General features: G+C 49.6%; 3 protein-coding genes across 4 annotated transcripts in view; 1 reads left to right on the top strand and 2 right to left on the bottom strand.

Moving 5' to 3' along the window:
• Nucleotides 1-23,105, top strand: part of LOC116957256 (uncharacterized) — a 631,244-nt gene that overhangs the window by 75,392 nt on the left and 532,747 nt on the right. The gene's annotated exons all lie outside the window — the stretch shown is intronic.
• On the bottom strand, nucleotides 3,959-9,671 carry LOC142906850 (uncharacterized). Of its 2 annotated transcripts, XM_076055515.1 has the most exons (4): nucleotides 9,581-9,671; nucleotides 8,697-8,759; nucleotides 7,914-8,007; nucleotides 3,959-6,428 (listed from the first exon to the last, which is right to left on the bottom strand). In XM_076055515.1, exon 4 carries the CDS (start codon nucleotides 6,398-6,400, stop codon nucleotides 5,240-5,242), a length of 1,161 nt encoding a protein of 386 aa, XP_075911630.1. In that variant the 5' UTR covers nucleotides 6,401-6,428; nucleotides 7,914-8,007; nucleotides 8,697-8,759; nucleotides 9,581-9,671; the 3' UTR covers nucleotides 3,959-5,239. The 2 variants fall into 2 exon arrangements, with proteins under 2 accessions (XP_075911630.1, XP_075911629.1); XM_076055514.1 differs by lacking the exon at nucleotides 7,914-8,007.
• Nucleotides 17,526-23,105, bottom strand: part of LOC142906808 (uncharacterized) — a 31,247-nt gene continuing 25,667 nt past the window's right edge. Inside the window, exons 4-5 of the mRNA XM_076055354.1 lie at nucleotides 22,316-22,572; nucleotides 17,526-20,079 (exon numbers count right to left, since the gene is read on the bottom strand). Coding sequence (XP_075911469.1) covers nucleotides 18,807-20,079; nucleotides 22,316-22,572 — 1,530 coding nt within the window. The 3' untranslated portion in view covers nucleotides 17,526-18,806. The remainder of the gene's footprint in view (nucleotides 20,080-22,315; nucleotides 22,573-23,105) is intronic.

Here is a 23,105-nt window from a genome sequence, read left to right as displayed (position 1 = left end):
GTCTCTCTGAGTACAGTCGTTTAGCCTCTCTCACCGCCTTGCTAAACCTGTTCTTCGTCTCCTTGAATCTGTCTCTATCACCACTCCTAAACGCTTCCTCCTTCTCCAACCTCAACCTTCTGAGCTTTGCTGAGAACCAGGGCTTGTTGTTGTTGAAGTTCACGCTGGTACGTGTTGGAATATAGCAGTCCTCACAAAAGCTGATGTACGACGTCACAGCCTCTGTGAGTTCATCCAGTCTCTTGATAGCAGTCGTGAACATATCCCAGTTAGTACAGTCCAAGCACGCCTGCAAATCCTCCACAGCCTCACTGGTCCACTGTTTAGATGTCCTCACAGCAGGTTTACATAGCTTTAGTTTCTGCCTGTATGCAGGAATCAGGTGGACCTTGGCATGTTCAGAGTGTCCCAATGCTGCTCGGGGGACGGCGTGGTAGGCTCTACTGACTGTAGTGTAGCAGTGATCCAGAGTGTTCCCTTCTCTGGTAGGGCATTTAATTAATTGTATGTATTTGGGGAGTTCGTGGCTGAGATTACCTTTGTTGAAGTCGCCAAGTACGATAACCAGCGAATCTGGATTTGCTCGCTCCACACTCATAATCTGGTCGGTGAGCATGCGTTGGGCCTCTTTAACCTGAGGACCCGGCGGCAAGTAAACTCCGACCAAAATGAGCGACGCGAACTCGCGAGCCGAGTAGAAAGGTTTACAGTTTATAAAAAATTATTCAAGGAGCGGAGAGCAATGTTGCAGAATCACTGTGACATCTACACACCAGCCACTGTTAATGTAAAAACAAATACCACCGCCTTTCGTCTTGCCGATGAGTGCTATGTCACGATCCAATCTTACAAGATGGACTCCTGCCAGTTATAACGCAGTGTCCGGAATCAAATCACACAGCCATGTCTCTGTGAAGCACAAGACAGAAGATGAAAGAAATTATCTGTTTTTCACCATCAGTAGCTGAAGTTCGTCCATATTGTTGCACAGTGAACGTACGTTGGAGAGGAAAAAGTTCGGAAGCACTGTTCGGATCCTGCGTCTGCATAGTCGTACAAGAGCCCCCGACCATTTACCCCTTGGGCGGCGTTTCGCTGCTTGAGCAAAGCCTAGCGCGGCTATGACTAAAATTCCCACATTTTCTGCCGCTGGAAGCAGAAAGTTGGGAAATAAATCCACAGGAGTTGTTTCCCTGATGTTAAAAGTTTGTCTCTTGTTAGGGAACTCCGAAAATCTTGGCAAAACACTGAATTAACAGACAAAACAAGACAAAACAGGGCGCACCGACCGGCTGAGGCTACCATCATCGGCGCCATCTTCTCACCATCACGGGTGTGCTGAACAGCAGGCCTCTCTCACCAGCACGAGTGTGCTGAACAGCAGGCCCCTCTCACCAGCACAGGTGTGCTGAACAGCAGTCCCCTCTCACCAGCACGGGTGTGCTGAACAGCAGGCCTCTCTCACCAGCACAGGTGTGCTGAACAGCAAGCCTCTCTCACCAGCACGGGTGTGCTGAACAGCAGGCCCCTCTCACCAGCACAGGTGTGCTGAACAGCAGGCCCCTCTCACCAGCACAGGTGTGCTGAACAGCAAGCCTCTCTCACCAACACAGGTGTGCGGAACAGCAGGCCCCTCTCACCAGCACGGGTGTGCTGAGCAGCAGGCCTCTCTCACCAGCGAGGGTGTGCTGAACAGCAGGCCCCTCTCACCAGCACAGGTGTGCTGAACAGCAGGCCTCTCACCAGCGCGGGTATGCTGAACAGCAGGCCCCTCTCACCAGCACGGGTGTGCTGAACAGCAGGCCCCTATCACCAGCACGGGTAATCAAGCAAAACAAGACAAAACCAGACAAAACAGGGCGCACCAACCGGCCGAGGCTGCCATCATCGGCGCCAACTGAAAGAACCAAGAATATGGTAGCACATTCTCTATTTATTGCAGAGGTTCAAGGGTCAAATCCGACAGACACATCTGGCTACCCCAGTAACATTCACCAAAATATGCGCAGTCTGCGTAACGGCAGATGTAAACCATAGCGTTGTGTCATTCACAACGCACAGGTCATTTGATGTTGGTGTCACGGTCAAAATTGTGGAAATTCCAAACATTATCCAGAAACTACACAAGGGAGATAGCGCGTCAATGATCGCCCCCTACCAACAGACTCATGTCCACGTGCAGGCCGGTGTAGGGCCACCTTGTGCCACACAGGGGCAGCTGCCACTTGGGGGGGGGGGGGGTCCTTCGATTGTTTGAGATGAGATTCGATACGAAACACCGAGTTGCCGAGGCAATGAGACTCACACAGAGACCCACAGATTAGCACGGTTGGCTACATATGGTGCAAAATAAGGTCCACGTACACACAAGAGACTCGGAGCAAGTTTGAGTCGCGTGCTACTGACAGTAGTTGAATACGGTTGGAAAGACGCTGATAGAGACACACACAGAGACTGACAAGAGAGAGGTGGACAGACACAGACAAGAGGAAGACAGAAAGAAAGATACAGAGACGACAGAGACACAGTCGGCGAGAGAGGGACACAGCGGAGAACAGAGACACAGACGGACAGAGATGTTGAATCGAACACACTTAACTCGCTCCATTGAAAGAGATTCCTCGATCTTTGCCCATCCCCGGAAGTCGTTCTAGCTTCTATTTATTTCATTGTGTGTGGTGTGTACGTGTAAGCAATGTGGGATATCGATGTACACGGATATGAACAAGATCAGCAGACAAGACGTCTTTCATACTCTTTGGTTCTTTCAGTAAAGTGACGTAGGTCGAAAAAATAAAATAATAAAAATATATATCGCGACGTTTCGATCGCAACACGAGCGGTCGTCCTCAGACGAAAACATCCAGACATTGTCGCGTCAGAAGTCACGTGAGCTACGGCACGTGACAAAGATAAGGTGACCCACCCCCCCCCCCCCCGTGGCTCGCCCCGCTCAGCAGAGCATTGTTTACAATGCAGTGGGCTCAACGCGATTTCTGTAAAACGAAGGTACTTTGAAAACTCACTGGCTATACATTTATATAAGTGTTGTGTCCTTAACTAACCACACGGAGATATCTGGTTGAGGCAACGCGTTTATTATAATGCTTTCGAACTCGGCTCTACACACTACTGTACCACGAAGGAGTACGGCCCCTTCCACTTGATAGCCTGCGGGAGTGACAGCCTCCCTTCTATCGCAGCCTGCACACTCCGGGCTCTGCTACCCACGGGTCCCTTAGACCGGCGTTAAGGGAAGACTGGACGACCCGTCCCAGCCAGGGTACGGGAGCTCACCTCTGGTCCGCTACAACCCGGCTCTAACAAGAGCCTCGGTTGAGGGTCCCTGGGTGCTGGTCCAGTCTTCAGGTCTTCGGATGTCTTCAGGCTTGAGTTGGTGAACACTGCCTGGCCGGTCCAGGGGGCCGGGCTTTTAACCCCAGGTCGGGGTCACCCCTCCCCTCCTGAACCCCCCCCCCCCCTCCCAGAACCTTCTAGGTCTTATCTTAAGGGGCCTTAGGGACGGGTGGAGGGTCAGGTGTGGTAGTCTCCGGTCACGGGGAGGGGGGGCAGGGGTTTACTTTCATCGACCCCTACGCACCTCGCTTTCTCGGCTGCCCCCTGTTGACCCGTGAACGTGGTGGCAGGTCAGCTTACAGCGCCTTGTTGTGGCGCTTACGCACAACTTCGTGACTAACGCTGCACGTTCCGTCATATTCATGCAGGGGGCGCTGCAGACCTACGCGTCCCCTGCATGAACGACGGAGGCGCAGGGACAGACGTTCGATCGCGTTGTAATCGATCTCCGGACGGCGGTCTTCTCGCACGGCCAGCTCTGTGTCGCCTCATCTGGATCCCGCGATCCCAACCAGGTGAAAGTCCGCATCGAACCAAACCCCCGGCAAGGCCATCTACTTAATGACGAGAGAAAATTCACACGAAATAAGTCTTCCAGATGTAAAATGAGATAAGCTTTTAATGAATACAATTATCTAATTAAAAAATAATTAATGACGAGAGAAAATTCATACCAAATGTCGTTTTCAAATAAGTGTTCCAGATGTAAAATGAGATAAGCTTTTAATGAAGAAATACAATTATCGAATTCAAAACATAATCAAATTAAAACTGTTTCATTTTAAAACTTCAAAACGGAGCATCAGGTGCTTGTGTGGAGGCGTCGTTCGTGTGCAGTTTTCTTTGTGACTTTCTTGGCCCCAGGCCGTAAATGGTTGTGAGGGGCGGCGCAGGCGGTCAGGCTTGCTTCAAGCCATGGTTGTGAACATCCAGACGTTAATCAGCAAGGAGCATTTCTAGACCTAGTTAGACAAAATCTACGTCAACACGTAATACTAAATTACAATTCGTGTTGTAGAGAATGTATCTCCTCTACGTGTAACTGATTAATAATTCGAGTGTGCTCCCTATTTCAAAGACAATGACTAGCTCCAGAGGGAGAAGCTTCCTGAAAACACAAAAATACCCTTTGACCTTCATCACAAGAACAATGAGTCTCACCTGAGTTATCTGTACAGGTTACTTCCAAAACACACAATTTGTCCTAACATCACTTATTCAATGTTTCACCCTTAAAGACAAAATGTTACATATACGCACACAATCAGACAAGTATTCATTCTAAACTGACAGGCATATTAACAAAATTGAATTACTGCAGTTAAATATACTGCATCAGGTTACATCGTACTAACAAGAAGCTATTTTAAAACATACGTACCGTCTGCTTAACAGTGTATGTACAACATACTATTGCGCCAATCAAAACGAGTAGGCCATTGCATGCTGGCGTCTGGGTCAAAATTGAGCAAATTCTAAACATTACCTACTAACTACACAACTGAGATGACACATCAACCAGCGCCCCATACTGACAGGCTCTTGTCCACATGCAGGCCGGTGCAGGGCCACCACCTTGTGCCACACAGGGGCAGCTGCTACTTGGGGGTGCTCTTCGAGTGTTTGAGATGAGAAACGATACAAAACTCCGAATTGCCAGAGGTGATTAAGCAAGCACCATATAATTGCAATTATAACATAGTCAACGCTTGGGAGCTTCTTGGCTCTCGCTCCTGGTTAGAGATCTACCCAACCCACAGGTCCACAAAGACTGGCTGCTCTTACCCTGCAGGTTGAAACTCGCAATTGAGTGTTCAACTTCATTCTTGTCATTAAAGGTCTGTGCCAAAGGTGCATCTATTGGAGCGACATTGTCTCAAGCTTACACATCTACCGGGTCTCCATTTGACTTTGTATTGTCTAGGAAGTCCACCCACACCTCCACTTCCACAAACTGCTGGGAGTTGCCTCGCTCTGCCTCGCCGTCAGAATTCTCCTCCTGCTTCACGTTCCCTCCATCGATGTGAAGGTCCGATTTTGGAGTTGAATCTTCATCTTCACATTTTACACTCACTTCTTCGCTCTTCACCATCACTTCTTCACATTTCACCTTCACCTCTTCATATTTCACCTCGATACCTTTAAAAGTGTCCAAGCTGGGATTTTCTTCCAGTTCTTGTTTCATGAGGGATGGGCTCATTGCGGCACTTTGACTTTCACAAGCTGATTTCAGACTCCACTCCTTGTGGATCTTCAGATGCTTTTGAGTTCTCTGGTGTATTTGAAGATGTGTTGAACGTGCAAACGCTTTCCCACACACACTGCACTTGAAGGGTTTCTCTCCTGTGTGAGTTCTCTGGTGTGTTACAAGAGCAGATGACTGTGCACACGCCTTCCCACACACACTGCACTTGAAGGGTTTATCTCCTGTGTGTGTTCTCTGGTGTTTTACAAGAGTAGATGAAAGTGCAAATGCCTTCCCACACACACTGCACTTGAAGGGTTTATCTCCCGTGTGTGTTCTCTGGTGTTTTTTAAGAGTAGATGAATCTGAAAATGCCATCCCACACACAATGCACTTGAAGGGTTTCTCTCCTGTGTGTGTTCTCTGGTGTGTTACAAGTGTAAATGAAAGTGCAAACGCCTTCCCACACACACTGCACTTGAAGGGTTTCTCTCCTGTGTGTGTTCTCTGGTGTGTTACAAGTGTAAATGAAAGTGCAAACGCCTTACCACACACACTGCACTTGAAGGGTTTCTCTCCTGTGTGTGTTCTCTGGTGTCTTTGAAGATGTGGTGACTGTGCAAACCCCTTCCCACACACACTGCATTTGAAGGGTTTCTCTCCCGTGTGTGTTCTCTGGTGTATTACAAGAGTAGATGAATGTATAAACACCATCCCACACACACTGCAGTTGAAGGGGTTCTCTCCTGTGTGAGTTCTCTGGTGCTGTGTCAAATGTGCAGAACGATCCGTGCTGTTCGCACGCCGGTCGCATTGTTGCCTTTTTGCAGCGAGCCGCGCCGAGTGCCTTTGCTCCATCAGACAAATTCTGCAGAGGAAGTGACAGCTGCAGACAGAAAAAAATAATATCCACACCATCTACACGTCAGTATCGATGCACAGAGAAATGCATATATACACAATAACACGACTTACATGTCTATACTTATTCATATATGCATGATATAGTGGAAACGTGTCCCAAATTCATCACACGGGCTGTTATGGCACACAATGAGAGGGCAAATGTCATAAACGTGCCTGGAAGCCCTCGTATCTTCAAAATGAATGTTAATCCAAAACTCCGAGCACACAATTTCAGCTGTCTGGCTTCAAAAGGAATATTTATGAAAGCTAAATTCAGCTGACATAGCAAAGGGTGTGGAAAATAATACTATTTGTGCTATGCAGAAATGCATAAATAAATGTTCAATCGCAACTTAGAGGTGTGAAGCCAGGCACAGATGTCCTTGAATGCTGGGATGAACAGTTCCAACTTCAGCTGCACGTGTGCTGTGATAACTTCCCGACTCCATTCTTACAATGAGTTCCAGAGGAAAATAAAAATAAACTACCGTTTTGATATAACCTTCGTGCACAATAGAGTTAATAGACTTTACTGCAAATACAAACTTGACACTGTCACACAGAGGTGGAGCCAGGATTTTCAGGCAGGGAGGGGTAACCCCTCCAGCAATTAAAAATGATAGGAGTTGTTAGTAAGTAGGGAGTTGTTAGTAAGGAGTTGTTAGTAAGTAAGGAGTTGCTAGTAAGGAGTTGTTATTAAGTAAGGAGTTGTTAGTAAGGAGTTATTAATAAGGAGTTGTTAGTAAGGAGTTGTTATTAAGGAGTTGTTGGTAAGGAGTTGTTACTAAGGACTTGTCCTATGCTTTTTATTGGACGCGGATGATTGGCATCGCTCTCGCTGAAGGTGTTTGCCATCAGGGAAGTCGTGTACTATATAGGCAACTGCGCACAATTCTGAGTCGCTTGTAACTGCTTTGCCGTTACTTATTGCCAATTATGGCCTCGGACTGTTGTCCTCTCATAGAGTCCCTGGCACGTAATAATATGCCACATGGTGGCAGTGGCGGTCGCAAAATGCTGATTTATCTATATTTAGAAAATGGAAATTTGTGAATTTGTGTCTGTTTGAAATGTGCAGCATACTTCCCAACATGCTACACACTTGAAATTTGGCATGTCGGTAGCTTCCAGACAGGACACAATGCAAAAAGTATTAAAATATACTTTTGTATTTGGGGGGGGGGGGGGGGGGGGAAATGACCATGGAGTGTGTGGCATCAACCTGCAACAAAGATAAGGGAATATGAAATTTGAAATTTATCCAAGACAAGAATCCAAGTTCCGGGCGATGTCGGGTAGTGAAGCTAGTTATTAATAAACCCCAACGGTCCGATCGAAATTAGGGATTTCGATCGGACCGTTGGAGGGGCACGTGCCACCCCACCCCCACTGGCTCCACCACTGTCACACACTGGCATAGTTCACAGTTGGTGGTGTGTCCAGACCCACGCCTGGCCACCTTCACCTGCTCAGAATTCATGCTTCCTCACTCCACCAAGTAGAGTGAACACCGCCACGTGCCCAGAGTGAACACCGCCACGCGCCCGGAGTGAACACGGCTGCGCGCCCAGAGTGAACACCGCCGTGCGTCAAGAGGGAACACTGCCACTCGTCCAGAGTGAACACCGCCACGCGTCCAGAGTGAACACCGCCACGCGTTCAGAGTGAACACCGTCACGCGTCTAGAGTGAACACCACCACGTGCCCAGAGTGAACACCGCCACGCGTCTAGAGTGAACACCGCCACGCGCCCAGAGTGAACACCGCCACGCGCCCAAAGTGAACACCGCCACGCGCCCAGAGTGAACACCGCAAGGCACCCAGAGTGAACACCACCACGCGTCTAGAGTGAACACCGCCACGCGTTTAGAGTGAACACCGCCACGCGCCCAGAGTGAACACCGCCACGCGTCTAGAGTGAACACCGCCGCGCGCCCAAAGTGAACACCGCCACGCGTCTAGAGTGAACACCGCCACGCGCCCAGAGTGAACACCGCCGCGCGTCTAGAGTGAACACCGCCACGCGCCCAGAGTGAACACCGCCACATGCCCAGAGTGAACACCGCCACGCGTCTAGAGTGAACACCGCCGCTGGCCCAGAGTGAACACCGCCACGCGCCCAGAGTGAACACCGCCACGCGCCCAGAGTGAACACCGCCGCTGGCCCAGAGTGAACACCGCCACGCGCCCAGAGTGAACACCGCCGCGCGTCTAGAGTGAACACCGCCACGCTGTTGATGAGCCTCACCTTGTGTTGTGGGCAGGTCGCTTTTGAAAACAAAAGCGGTAAAGCAGCTCAAGCGGGCTTGGCCTGGTAAAAAATAATGAAATTAAAACTGCGTGAATATTTAAAAATAAAACAAAGTGACAAAGTGGCGAGCCGAGTGAAGACAAATTAAACTTAAGTGAGAGAATTGAAGCAAACGCGTTCAGGCGAGGGCAGGAGGCAACGCCCCGCGTGGCTAGGCCCCGTGCTGTAAAGTTCCAACCTGGACATCGCTTCCATGCTCCCTGCTACTCAATTGACATCCATACGAGAGAGCGAGACTCTACCCCGGTAAACAACAACCACCACCACCACCACAACCACCCCCACAACCACAACCACCACACCCACCACCACAAACACCACCACACCCATCACCACAACCACCACCACAACCACCACAACAACCACTACCACAACCACCACTACAACCACCCACCCACCACCACAAGCACCACCACAACCACCACCACCACCACATCCACCACCACAACAACCATCACAACAACCAACAAACAACCAACACAACAACCACCACCACCACAACCACCACAACCACCACCACTACAACAACCACCACAAACACCACCACAACCACAACAACCACCCCCACAACAACCACCACCACCACCACAACAACCACCACAACAACCACCACAACAACCACCACAACAACCACAACCACCACCACAACCACCACCACAAAAACCACCACAACCACCACCACAACAACCACCACCACAAAAACCACCACAACCACCACAACCACCACCACAACAACCACCACAACAACCACCACAACAACCACCACAACAACCACCACAACCACCACCACAACCACCACAACCGCGATGAGAATTTCTCACCTCAGATTTCAGTGCACGGCGGAGCAGCAGCTTCCTGTTATCTCGTGACGTCACGCGGCAGCAGGAGGTGACATGACGTCACTTGAACAGAAAGCAGCAGCGACCCAGGCAGAGTTGACGTCACGCTCAAAGGAGTCTTGGACAGGGTGGGGTGAATACCTTAGTGACATGACATCACTAGCGAGGTACACCTCCCCCTGGCGTTTCACGCCGCTGAGGTAATGCTGAGTGGTGACGTCACAGAGCGGGGTTGGAGTTTAAGTTGATTTAAATTAATTTTCCATTGCTCCCTCCCTTGATCAGAGACCCCTTGGGTGTGTGAACTGAGCAACAACGTGGACATTATTGTGCACACACTGTGTGTGTGTTTGTACACTGTGTGTGTGTGTGCACACTGCGTGTGTGTGTGTGTGTGCACACTGCGTTTGTGTGTGTGTGCACACTGCGTGTGTGTGTGTGTGCACACTGCGTGTGTGTGTGTGTGCACACTGCGTGTGTGTGTGTGTGCACACTGCGTGTGTGTGTGTGTGCACACTGCGTGTCAGACACACACACAGTGTGTGTCTGTACACTGTGTGTACACATTGTGTGTGTGTACACTGTGTGTGTACACTGTGTGTGTGTACACTGTGTGTGTGTACACTGTGTGTACACTGTGTGTGTACACTGTGTGTGTACACATTGTGTGTGTGTACACTGTGTGTGTACACTGTGTGTGTACACTGTGTGTGTGTACACTGTGTGTACACTGTGTGTACACTGTGTGTGTACACTGTGTGTGTACACTATGTGTACACTGTATGTGTGTGTACACTGTGTGTGTACACACGGTGTGTGTGTACACTGTGTACACACTGTGAGTACACTGTGTGTGTACACACTGTGTGTACACGGTGTGTGTGTGTACACTGTGTGTGTGTACACTGTGTGTGTACACTGTGTGTGTGTAGACAGTGTGTGTGTACACTGTGTGTACACTGTGTGTACACTGTGTGTGTGTGTACACTGTGTACACTGTGTGTGTGCACACTGTGTGTTTGAAAACTGTGTGTGTACACTGTGTGTACACTGTGTGTGTGTGTACACTGTGTGTGTGTACACACTTTGTGTGTGTGAGGGGGGGCCAAGCCCCCACGCAGATTGAGGCGAGCCGAGTGGTGGCGCATTCTATTTTGACTTAAAACTTTTGTGACTGCAGGAATTAATATTCTTGCTTCTTTCGGTAAAGTCTGGTAGATTAAAAAACATGTTACTCAAAAGAAAATAATGAACTGAAATGACAATTTAAATAATAAAAATAACCACATTTTTCTTTATTTTTGTTTTCTATTTACATGACTTTAATCAGAAAGGGTTTAAATCAGAAAGGGTTTTATTCGCCATGAAAGTTCGTACAGACAAGGAATTTACATTCAACATATAGGAATCTTAAATAAGTGGTATACAAGTCTAACTATACTAAAGGTACAACGTCTAACTAACACTAAGGGGCTAACGTATGTAAAATTTTGAATAAATATTGAATATAAATTAGCTATGAGATACAATCTAAAAATACAAATAGGGTAACATAGTGTAAATATGGCAAGGTGTCATTTTGTAGATAAAATGTTAAAGTCAGTGTAAGCCCTTGGCCTTGTTGAAGAGGCCAGCAGCGGATGGGAAGAAACTGTTTTTGTGGCGTGTGGTTTTGGTCCTGATGGGCCGCAGCCTTCTGTCGGAGTTGAGTAGCTGGAACAGAGAAGTGTCCAGGGTGGGAGGAATCGGCCACAAATCTTCCTCGCTCGCCTCATGCTCCTCGAGGTGTGCAGGTCCTCGAGGGTTGGTAGATTGTGTGGTGCCACCGCAGCGGAGCAGCTCGATCGGCGCTACCCCCTCCACGTGCCCCCCCCACACCCACCCCATGAATGCACGCCCCACTAAACACTCGCATGCACCCCCGTAGGGTCTCGAGGAGGGATCACCTGGTACGATGGGTTTTCACCCGAGAACTCCACTAGCAGGGACGTTCCACGGTTTCCCCGGACCAGGAAATTGGCTGAGCCCCCCAGACCGGATTAACTGGCGGCCCCACCAAAAAGGGGGGGCGTGGAGCTTTACAGGCCGGCCGCATTGAAGCATTCACAACACGGGGGGGGGGGGGGGGGTGGGACCTTCAGCCAGTACCCAGCGTAAGGGTAAACAGTGGGGTGGGAGGGAAAAGCCTCGAGGCAGATAAGAAGTTGACTTAAGTGGGAGGGGCCAAGGGGATTATCGGTGAGTCACCGGCGAGGAACGCAGGCACAGAGACAATGGGAAGGAGGGGGGGGATGACGCGACCCCCCCCCCCCCCCCCCCCCACCAACGGCCAGAGCGCTCAAAACGGCCGGAAAAGAGGATTTGATTGGATGGTCAGGATGACGTCATGTGACCCGGGGGTTAACGGGCTTTGGGGACATAATGGGGGAGGAGGGAGAATTGGGTCAGAGTCCTTCTGGAGCGACGGGAGTGTGGATGATATGCTGCAGTCTGCTCTTGTCCTTGGTAGTGGCAGCAGCGTACCAGACGGTTATGGAGAAGGTGAGGATGGATTCAATGATTGCTGTATAGAAGTGCACCATCATTGTCTTTGGCAGGTTGAATTTATTCAGCTGCCGTTGGAAGTACATCATCTGTTGAGCTCTCTTGGTGAAAGGGCTGATGTTCACTTCCCACTTGAGGTCCCGGGAGAGAATAGTGCCCAGGAAACGGAAGGACTCTACAGTTTTGACTGGGAAGTCGCACAGGGTGATGGGGGTAAGTGGGGCTGTATTTTTCTTGAAGTCCACAACCATCTCAACTGTCTTTAGAGCATTTAGCTCTAAGTTGTTCTGGCTACACCAGGTCACCAGGTTGTCAGCTTCCCACCCATAGTCAGACTCATCCCCACCAGAGATCAGCCCAATGAGGGTGGTGTCATCCGCAAACTTCAAGAGTTTGACGGACAGATGATTGGAGGTGCAGCTGTTGGTGTACAGGGAGAAGAGCAGTGGGGAAAGGACGCAGCCCTGAGGAGTTCCGGTGCTGATGTACCTGGAGTCAGAGACTTGTGTTCCCAGCTTAATGTACTGCTTCCTGTCAGACAGGAAGTCTGTGATCCACCTGCAGGTGGAGTCGGGCACGTTCAGCTGGAAGAGCTCGTCCTGAAGCAGGGCAGGGATGATGGTGTTGAAGGCAGAGCTGAAGTCCACAAACAGGATCCTGGTGTAGGATGCTCGGGAGTCCAGATGCTGTAGGATGACGTGGAGGGCCATGTTAACTGCGTCGTCCACAGACCTGTGTAGGCATACTGAAGGGGGTCCAGGAGAGGGTCTGTGATGGCTTTGAGGTGTGCCAGGACCAGGCGCTCAAAAGACTTCATTACCACAGAGGTAAGGGCGCCCGGTCTATAATCATTTAGTCCTGTTGGCCTTAGCTTTTTGGGCACAGGGATGATGGTGGAGGACTTGAGACAGGCTGGTACATGGCATGTCTCCAGGGAGGTGTTAAAGATGTTGGTAAACACCGGAGACAGCTGGTCAGCGCAGTGCCTGGGGGTGGCTGGAGAGACAGAGTCCGGCCCAGCTGCTTTGCGTGGGTTCTGCCTCTTGAAAAGTCTATTAACTTCTCCCTCCGGAAAGGAGAGAGTTGTCTCTGTAGTAGGGGTGGGGAATGGGGCCTCTTGGGTGGGAAGGGATAGTTCAGGACAGTCCAATTGTCTTTCAAATCTGCAGTAGAACTCGTTCAGGTCGTTGGCCAGGCGGGAGTCGTTAGTGGTGTGGGGGGCTCTGGGCTTGTAGTTGGTGATCTGCCTGAGCGGTCTCCAGAGAGAAGCAGAGTCGTTAGCAGAGAACTGGTGTTTTAGTCTCTCTGAGTACAGTCGTTTAGCCTCTCTCACCGCCTTGCTAAACCTGTTCTTCGTCTCCTTGAATCTGTCTCTATCACCACTCCTAAACACTTCCTCCTTCTCCAACCTCAACCTTCTGAGCTTTGCTGAGAACCAGGGCTTGTTGTTGTTGAAGTTCACGCTGGTACGTGTTGGAATATAGCAGTCCTCACAGAAGCTGATGTACGACGTCACAGCCTCTGTGAGTTCATCCAGTCTCTTGATAGCAGTCGTGAACTTATCCCAGTTAGTACAGTCCAAGCACGCCTGCAAATCCTCCACAGCCTCACTGGTCCACTGTTTAGATGTCCTCACAGCAGGTTTACAGAGCTATAGTTTCTGCCTGTATGCAGGAATCAGGTGGACCATGGCATGGTCAGAGTGTCCCAGTGCTGCTCGGGGGACGGCGTGGTAGGCTCTACTGACTGTAGTGTAGCAGTGATCCAGAGTGTTCCCTTCTCTGGTAGGGCATTTAATGAATTGTATGTATTTGTGGAGTTCGTGGCTGAGATTACCTTTGTTAAAGTCGCCAAGTACGATAACCAGCGAATCTGGATTTGCTCGCTCCACACTCAGAATCTGGTTGGTGAGCATGCGATGGGCCTCTTTAACCTGAGGACCCAGCGGCAAGTAAACTCCGACCAAAATGAGCGACGCGAACTCGCGAGGCAAGTAGAAAGGTTTACAGTTTATGAAAAATAATTCAAGGAGCGGAGAACAATGTTGCAGAATCACTGTGACATCTACACACCAGCCACTGTTAATGTAAAAACAAATACCACCGCTTTTCATCTTGCCGATGAGTCACGATCCAATCTTACAAGATGGACTCCTGCCAGTTGTAACGCAGTGTCTGGAATCAAATCACACAGCCATGTCTCTGTGAAGCACAAGACAGAAGATGAAAGAAAGTCTCTGTTTTTCACCATCAGTAGCTGAAGTTCGTCCATATTGTTGCACAGTGAACGTATGTTGGAGAGGAAAAAGTTCGGAAGCAACGTTCGGATCCCGCGTCTGCATAGCCGTACAAGAGCCCCCGACCATTTACCTCTTGGGCGGCGTTTCGCTGCTTGAGCAAAGCCTAGCGCAGCTATGACTAGAAATCCCACATTTTCTGCCGCTGGAAGCAGAAAGTTGGGAAATAAATCCACAGGAGTTGTTTCCCTGATGTTAACAGTTTGTCTCTTGTTAGGGAACTCCAAAAATCTTGGCAAAACACTGAATTAACAGACAAGACAAAACAGGGCGCACTGACCGGCTGAGGCTACCATCATCGGCGCCATCTTCTCACCATCACGGGTGTGCTGAACAGCAGGCCTCTCTCACCGGCACGATTGTGCTGAACAGCAGGCCCCTCTCACCAGCACAGGTGTGCTAAACAGCAGTCCCCTCTCACCAGCACGGGTGTGCTGAACAGCAGGCCTCTCTCACCAGCACAGGTGTGCTGAACAGCAAGCCTCTCTCACCAGCACGGGTGTGCTGAACAGCAGGCCCCTCTCACCAGCACAGGTGTGCTGAACAGCAGGCCCCTCTCACTAGCACAGGTGTGCTGAACAGCAAGCCTCTCTCACCAACACAGGTGTGCGGAACAGCAGGTCCCTCTCACCAGCACGAGTGTGCTGAGCAGCAGGCCTCTCTCACCAGCGAGGGTGTGCTGAACAGCAGGCCCCTCTCACTAGCGCGGGTATGCTGAACAGCAGGCCCCTCTCACCAGCACGGGTGTGCTGAACAGCAGGCCCTTATCACCAGCACGGGTAATCAAGCAAAACAAGACAAAACCAGACAAAACAGGGCGCACCAACCGGCCGAGGCTGCTATCATCGGCGCCAACTGAAAGAACCAAGAATATGGTAGCACATTATTTATTGCAGAGGTTCAAGGGTCAAATCCGACAGACACACCTGGCTACCCCAGTAACATTCACAAAAATATGCGCAGTCTGCTTAACGGCAGATGTAAACCATAGCGGTGTCATTCACAACGCACAGGTCATTGCATGTTGGTGTCACGGTCAAAATTGTGGAAATTCCAAACATTATTCAGAAACTACACAAGGGAGATAGCGCGTCAATGATCGCCCCCTACCAACAGACTCATGTCCACGTGCAGGCCGGTGTAGGGCCACCTTGTGCCACACAGGGGCAGCTGCCACTTGGCGGGGGGGGGGGGTCCTTCGATTGTTTGAGATGAAATTCGATACGAAACACCGAGTTGCCGAGGCAATTAGGCAAGTGATTTATGAGTGCAAATATGATGTTGGTAACGTAGTGAATGCTTGGGAGCTTCATTGTCTCTCGCTCCTGCTGACAGATGTACCCAGCCCACAGCTCCACAGATACCTGCCGCTCCTCCTGTGCAGGTTCGGCTATGTACGGTGCGAAATAAGTTACAGATACACACAGAGACTCACACAGAGACCCACAGATTAGCACGGTTGGCTACATACGGTGCAAAATAAGGTCCACGTACACACAAGAGACTCGGAGCAAGTTTGAGTCGCGTGCTACTGACAGTAGTTGAATACGGTTGGAAAGACGCTGATAGAGACACACACAGAGACTGACAAGAGAGAGGTGGACAGACACAGACAAGAGGAAGACAGAAAGAAAGATACAGAGACGACAGAGACACAGTCGGAGAGAGAGGGACACAGAGGAGAACAGAGACACAGATGGACAGAGAGATGTTGAATCGAACACACTTAACTCGCTCCATTGAAAGAGATTCCTCGATCTTTGCCCATCCCCGGAAGTCGTTCTTGTTTCATTGTGTGTGGTGTGTACGTGTAAGCAATGTGGGATATCGATGTACACGGATATGAACAAGATCAGCAGACAAGACGTCTTTCATACTCTTTGGTTCTTTCAGTAAAGTGATGTAGGTCGAAAAAAATAAATTATAAAAAATAAATCGCGACGTTTCGATCGCAACACGAGCGGTCGTCCTCAGACGAAAACATCCAGACATTGTCGCGGCAGAAGTCACGTGAGCTACGGCACGTGACAAAGATAAGGTGACCCCCCCCCCCACTCCGTGTGGCTCGCCCCGCTCAGCTGAGCATTGTTTTAATGCGGTGGGCTCACGCGAAATTTATTTCTCTAAAAAGAAGGTACTTTGAAAACGCACTGGCTATTCTCTTTTATATAAGCGTTGTGTCCTTAACTAACCACACGGAGACGTCTGGTTGAGGCAACGCGTTTATTATAACTCTTTCGAACTCGGCTCTTCACACTACTGTAACACGAAGGGGTACGGCCCCTTCCACCCAATAGCCTCCGGGAGTGACAGCCTCCCTTCTATGGCAGCCTGCACACTCCGGGCTCTGCTACCCACAGGTCCCTTAGCCCGGCGTTAAAGGAAGACTGGACGACCCGTCCCAGACAGGGTACGGGAGCTCACCTCTGGTCCGCTACAACCCGGCTCTAACAAGAGCCTCGGTTGAGGGTCCCTGGGTGCTGGTGCAGTCTTCAGGTCTTCGGATGTCTTCAGGCTTGAGTTGGTGAACACTGCCCGGCCAGTCCAGGGGGCCGGGCTTTTAACCCCAGGTCGGGGTCACCCCTCCCCTCCTGAACCCCCCCCCTCCCAGAACCTTCTGGAAGGTCTTATCTTAAGGGGCCTTAGGGACGGGTGGAGGGTCAGGTGTGGTAGTCTCCGGTCACGGGGAGGGGGGGCAGGGGTTTACTTTCATCGACCCCTACGCACCTCGCTCTCTCGGCTGCCCCCTGTTGACCCGTGAACGTGGTGGCAGGTCAGCTTACAGCGCCTTGTTGTGGCGCTTATGCACAACTTCGTGACTAACGCTGCACGTTCCGTCATATTCATGCAGGGGGCGCTGCAGACCTACGCGTCCCCTGCATGAACGACGGAGGCGCAGGGACAGACGTTCGATCGCGTTGTAATCGATCTGCGGACGGCGGTCTTCTCGCACGGCCAGCTCTGTGTCGCCTCATCTGGATCCCGCGATCCCAACCAGGTGAAAGTCCGCATCGAACCAAACCCCCGGCAAGGCCATCTACCTAATGACGAGAGAAAATTCACACGAAATAAGTCTTCCAGATGTAAAATGAGATAAGCTTTTAATGAATACAATTATCTAATAAAAAAATAATAATTAATGACGAGAGAAAATTCATACCAAATGTCGTTTTCAAATAAGTGTTCCAGATGTAAAATGAGATAAGCTTTTAATGAAGAAATACAATTATCGAATTCAAAGCATAATCAAATTAAAACTGTTTCATTTTAAAACTTCAAAACGGAGCATCAGGTGCTTGCGTGGAGGCGTCGTTCGTGTGCAGTTTTCTTTGTGACTTTCTTGGCCCCAGGCCGTAAATGGTTGTGAGGGGCGGCGCAGGCGGTCAGGCTTGCTTCAACCCTTGGTTGTGAACATCCAGACGTTAATCAGCAAGGAGCATTTCTAGACCTAGTTAGACAAAATCTACGTCAACACGTAATACTAAATTATAATTCGTGTTGTAGAGAATGTATCTCCTCTACGTGTAACTGATTAATAATTCGAGTGTGCTCCCTATTTCAAAGACAATGACTAGCTCCAGAGGGAGAAGCTTCCTGAAAACACAAAAATACCCTTTGACCTTCATCACAAGAACAATGAGTCTCACCTGAGTTATCTGTACAGGTTACTTCCAAAACACACAATTTGTCCTAACATCACTTATTCAATGTTTCACCCTTAAAGACAAAATGTTACATATACGCACACAATCAGACAAGCATTCATTCTAAACTGACAGGCATATTAACAAAATTGAATTACTGCAGTTAAATATACTGCATCAGGTTACATCGTACTAACAAGAAGCTATTTTAAAACATACATACCGTCTGCTTAACAGTGTATGTACAACATACTATTGCGCCAATCAAAACGAGTAGGCCATTGCATGCTGGCGTCTGGGTCAAAATTGAGCAAATTCTAAACATTACCTACTAACTACACAACTGAGATGACACATCAACCAGCGCCCCATACTGACAGGCTCTTGTCCACATGCAGGCCGGTGCAGGGCCACCACCTTGTGCCACACAGGGGCAGCTGCTACTTGGGGGTGCTCTTCGAGTGTTTGAGATGAGAAACGATACAAAACTCCGAATTGCCAGAGGTGATTAAGCAACCACCATATAATTGCAATTATAACATAGTCAACGCTTGGGAGCTTCTTGGCTCTCGCTCCTGGTTAGAGATCTACCCAACCCACAGGTCCACAAAGACTGGCTGCTCTTACCCTGCAGGTTGAAACTCGCAATTGAGTGTTCAACTTCATTCTTGTCATTAAAGGTCTGTGCCAAAGGTGCATCTATTGGAGCGACATTGTCTCAAGCTTACACATCTACCGGGTCTCCATTTGACTTTGTATTGTCTAGGAAGTCCACCCACACCTCCACTTCCACAAACTGCTGGGAGTTGCCTCGCTCTGCCTCGCCGTCAGAATTCTCCTCCTGCTTCACGTTGCCTCCATCGATGTGAAGGTCCGATTTTGGAGTTGAATCTTCATCTTCACATTTTACACTCACTTCTTCGCTCTTCACCATCACTTCTTCACATTTCACCTTTACCTCTTCATATTTCACCTCGATACCTTTAAAAGTGTCCAAGCTGGGATTTTCTTCCGGTTCTTGTTTCATGAGGGATGGGCTCATTGCGGCACTTTGACTTTCACAAGCTGATTTCAGACTCCACTCCTTGTGGATCTTCAGATGCTTTTGAGTTCTCTGGTGTATTTGAAGATGTGTTGAACGTGCAAACGCTTTCCCACACACACTGCACTTGAAGGGTTTCTCTCCTGTGTGAGTTCTCTGGTGTGTTACAAGAGCAGATGACTGTGCACACGCCTTCCCACACACACTGCACTTGAAGGGTTTATCTCCTGTGTGTGTTCTCTGGTGTTTTACAAGAGTAGATGAAAGTGCAAACGCCTTCCCACACACACTGCACTTGAAGGGTTTATCTCCCGTGTGTGTTCTCTGGTGTTTTTTAAGAGTAGATGAATCTGAAAATGCCGTCCCACACACAATGCACTTGAAGGGTTTCTCTCCTGTGTGTGTTCTCTGGTGTGTTACAAGAGCAGATGAATGTGCAAAGGCCTTCCCACACACACTACACTTGAAGGGTTTCTCTCCTGTGTGTGTTCTCTGGTGTGTTACAAGTGTAAATGAAAGTGCAAACGCCTTCCCACACACACTGCACTTGAAGGGTTTCTCTCCTGTGTGTGTTCTCTGGTGTGTTACAAGTGTAAATGAAAGTGCAAACGCCTTACCACACACACTGCACTTGAAGGGTTTCTCTCCTGTGTGTGTTCTCTGGTGTCTTTGAAGATGTGGTGACTGTGCAAACCCCTTCCCACACACACTGCATTTGAAGGGTTTCTCTCCCGTGTGTGTTCTTTGGTGTATTACAAGAGTAGATGAATGTATAAACGCCATCCCACACACACTGCAGTTGAAGGGGTTCTCTCCTGTGTGAGTTCTCTGGTGCTGTGTCAAATGTGCCGAACGATCCGTGCTGTTCGCACGCCGGTCGCATTGTTGCCTTTTTGCACCGAGCCGCGCCGAGTGCCTTTGCTCCATCAGACAAATTCTGCAGAGGAAGTGACAGCTGCAGACAGAAAAAAATAATATCCACACCATCTACACGTCAGTATCGATGCACAGAGAAATGCATATATACACAATAACACGACTTACATGTATATACTTATTCATATATGCATGATATAGTGGAAACGTGTCCCAAATTCATCACACGGGCTGTTATGGCACACAATGAGAGGGCAAATGTCATAAACGTGCCTGGAAGCCCTCGTATCTTCAAAATGAATGTTAATCCAAAACTCCGAGCACACAATTTCAGCTGTCTGGCTTCAAAAGGAATATTTATGAAAGCTAAATTCAGCTGACATAGCAAAGGGTGTGGAAAATAATACTATTTGTGCTATGCAGAAATGCATAAATAAATGTTCAATCGCAACTTAGAGGTGTGAAGCCAGGCACAGATGTCCTTGAATGCTGGGATGAACAGTTCCAACTTCAGCTGCACGTGTGCTGTGATAACTTCCCGACTCCATTCTTACAATGAGTTCCAGAGGAAAATAAAAATAAACTACCGTTTTGATATAACCTTCGTGCACAATAGAGTTAATAGACTTTACTGCAAATACAAACTTGACACTGTCACACACTCAGAGGTGGAGCCAGGATTTTCAGGCAGGGAGGGGTAACCCCTCCAGCAATTAAAAATGATAGGAGTTGTTAGTAAGTAGGGAGTTGTTAGTAAGGAGTTGTTAGTAAGTAAGGAGTTGCTAGTAAGGAGTTGTTATTAAGTAAGGAGTTGTTAGTAAGGAGTTGTTAGTAAGGAGTTATTAGTAAGGAGTTGTTAGTAAGGAGTTGTTATTAAGGAGTTGTTGGTAAGGAGTTGTTGGTAAGGAGTTGTTACTAAGGACTTGTCCTATGCTTTTTATTGGACGCGGATGATTGGCATCGCGCTCGCTGAAGGTGTTTGCCATCAGGGAAGTCGTGTACTATATAGGCAACTGCGCACAATTCTGAGTCGCTTGTAACTGCTTTGCCGTTACTTATTGCCAATTATGGCCTCGGACTGTTGTCCTCTCATAGAGTCCCTGGCACGTAATAATATGCCACATGGTGGCAGTGGCGGTCGCAAAATGCTGATTTATCTATATTTATAAAATGGAAATTTGTGAATTTGTGTCTGTTTGAAATGTGCAGCATACTTCCCAACATGCTACACACTTGAAATTTGGCATGTCGGTAGCTTCCAGACAGGACACAATGCAAAAAGTATTAAAATATACTTTTGTATTTGGGGGGGGGGGGGGGGGGGTGGGGGAAATGACCATGGAGTGTGTGGCATCAACCTGCAACAAAGATAAGGGAATATGAAATTTGAAATTTATCCAAGACAAGAATCCAAGTTCCGGGCGATGTCGGGTAGTGAAGCTAGTTATTAATAAACCCCAACGGTCCGATCGAAATTAGGGATTTCGATCGGACCGTTGGAGGGGCACGTGCCACCCCACCCCCACTGGCTCCACCACTGTCACACACTGGCATGGTTCACAGGTGGTGGTGTGTCCAGACCCACGCCTGGCCACCTTCACCTGCTCAGAATTCATGCTTCCTCACTCCACCAAGTAGAGTGAACACCGCCACGTGCCCAGAGTGAACACCGCCACGCGCCCGGAGTGAACACGGCTGCGCGCCCAGAGTGAACACCGCCGTGCGTCAAGAGGGAACACTGCCACTCGTCCAGTGTGAACACCGCCACACGTCCAGAGTGAACACCAACACGCGTCTAGAGTGAACACCGCCGCGCGCCCAGAGTGAACACCACCGCGCGCCCAGAGTGAACACCGTCACGCGTCTAGTGTGAACACCACCACGTGCCCAGAGTGAACACCGCCACGTGTCTAGAGTGAACACCGCCACGCACCCAGAGTGAACACCGCCACGCGTCTAGAGTGAACACCGCCACGCGCCCAGAGCGAACACCGCCACACGCCCAGAGTGAACACCGTCACGCGTCTAGAGTGAACACCGCCACGCGTCCAGAGTGAACACCACCGCGCGTCCAGAGTGAACACCGCCACGCGCCCAGAGCGAACACCGCCACACGCCCAGAGTGAACACCGTCACGCATCTAGAGTGAACACCGCCATGCGCCCAGAGTGAAAACCGCCACGCGCCCAGAGTGAACACCACAAGGCACCCAGAGTGAACACCACCACCCGTCTAGAGTGAACACCGCCACGCGTCCAGAGTGAACACCGCCACGCGTCTAGAGTGAACACCGCCACGCTGTTGACGAGCCTCACCTTGTGTTGTGGGCAGGTCGCTTCTGAAAACAAAAGCGGTACAGCAGCTCAAGCGGGCTTGGCCTGGTAAAAAATAATGAAATTAAAACTGCGTGAATATTAAAAAATAAAACAAAGTGAAAAAGTGGCGAGCCGAGTGAAGACAAATTAAACTTAAGTGAGAGAATTGAAGCAAACGCGTTCAGGCGAGGGCAGGAGGCAACGCCCCGCGTGGCTAGGCCCCGTGCTGTAAAGTTCCAACCTGGACATCGCTTCCATGCTCGCTGCTACTCAATTGACATCCATACGAGAGAGAGGGAGGCTCTACCTCGGTTAACAACAACCACCACCACAACCACCACCGCCACAACCACCACCACAACAACCACCATCACAACAACCACCACCAGAACAACCATCACAACAACCACCACCAGAACAACCACCACAACAGCCACCACCACAACCACCACCAAAACCACCACCACCAAAACCACACCACAACCACCACAACAACCACCACAACAACCACCACAACAACCACCACAACAACCACCACCATAACCACCACCACACGAACCACAACCACCACCACACGAACCGAGAGCGAGGCTCTACCTCGGTAAACAACAACCACCACCACCCCCACAACCACCACCACTACAACCACCACACCCACCACCACAAACACCACCACACCCATCACCACAACCACCACCACAACAACCACTACCACCACTACAACCACCCACCCACCACCACCACAAGCGCCACCACAACCACCACATCCACCACCACAACAACCATCACA

This window comes from Petromyzon marinus, chromosome 71 (assembly GCF_048934315.1).
Source record: "Petromyzon marinus isolate PM22_M1 ecotype Great Lakes invasive population chromosome 71, UKy_Petmar_22M1.pri1.0, whole genome shotgun sequence".
NCBI classification, from domain to species: domain Eukaryota; kingdom Metazoa; phylum Chordata; class Hyperoartia; order Petromyzontiformes; family Petromyzontidae; genus Petromyzon; species Petromyzon marinus.
Note: the sequence above shows the minus strand (reverse complement) of the source record. Positions and strands in the feature narration are given on the sequence as shown.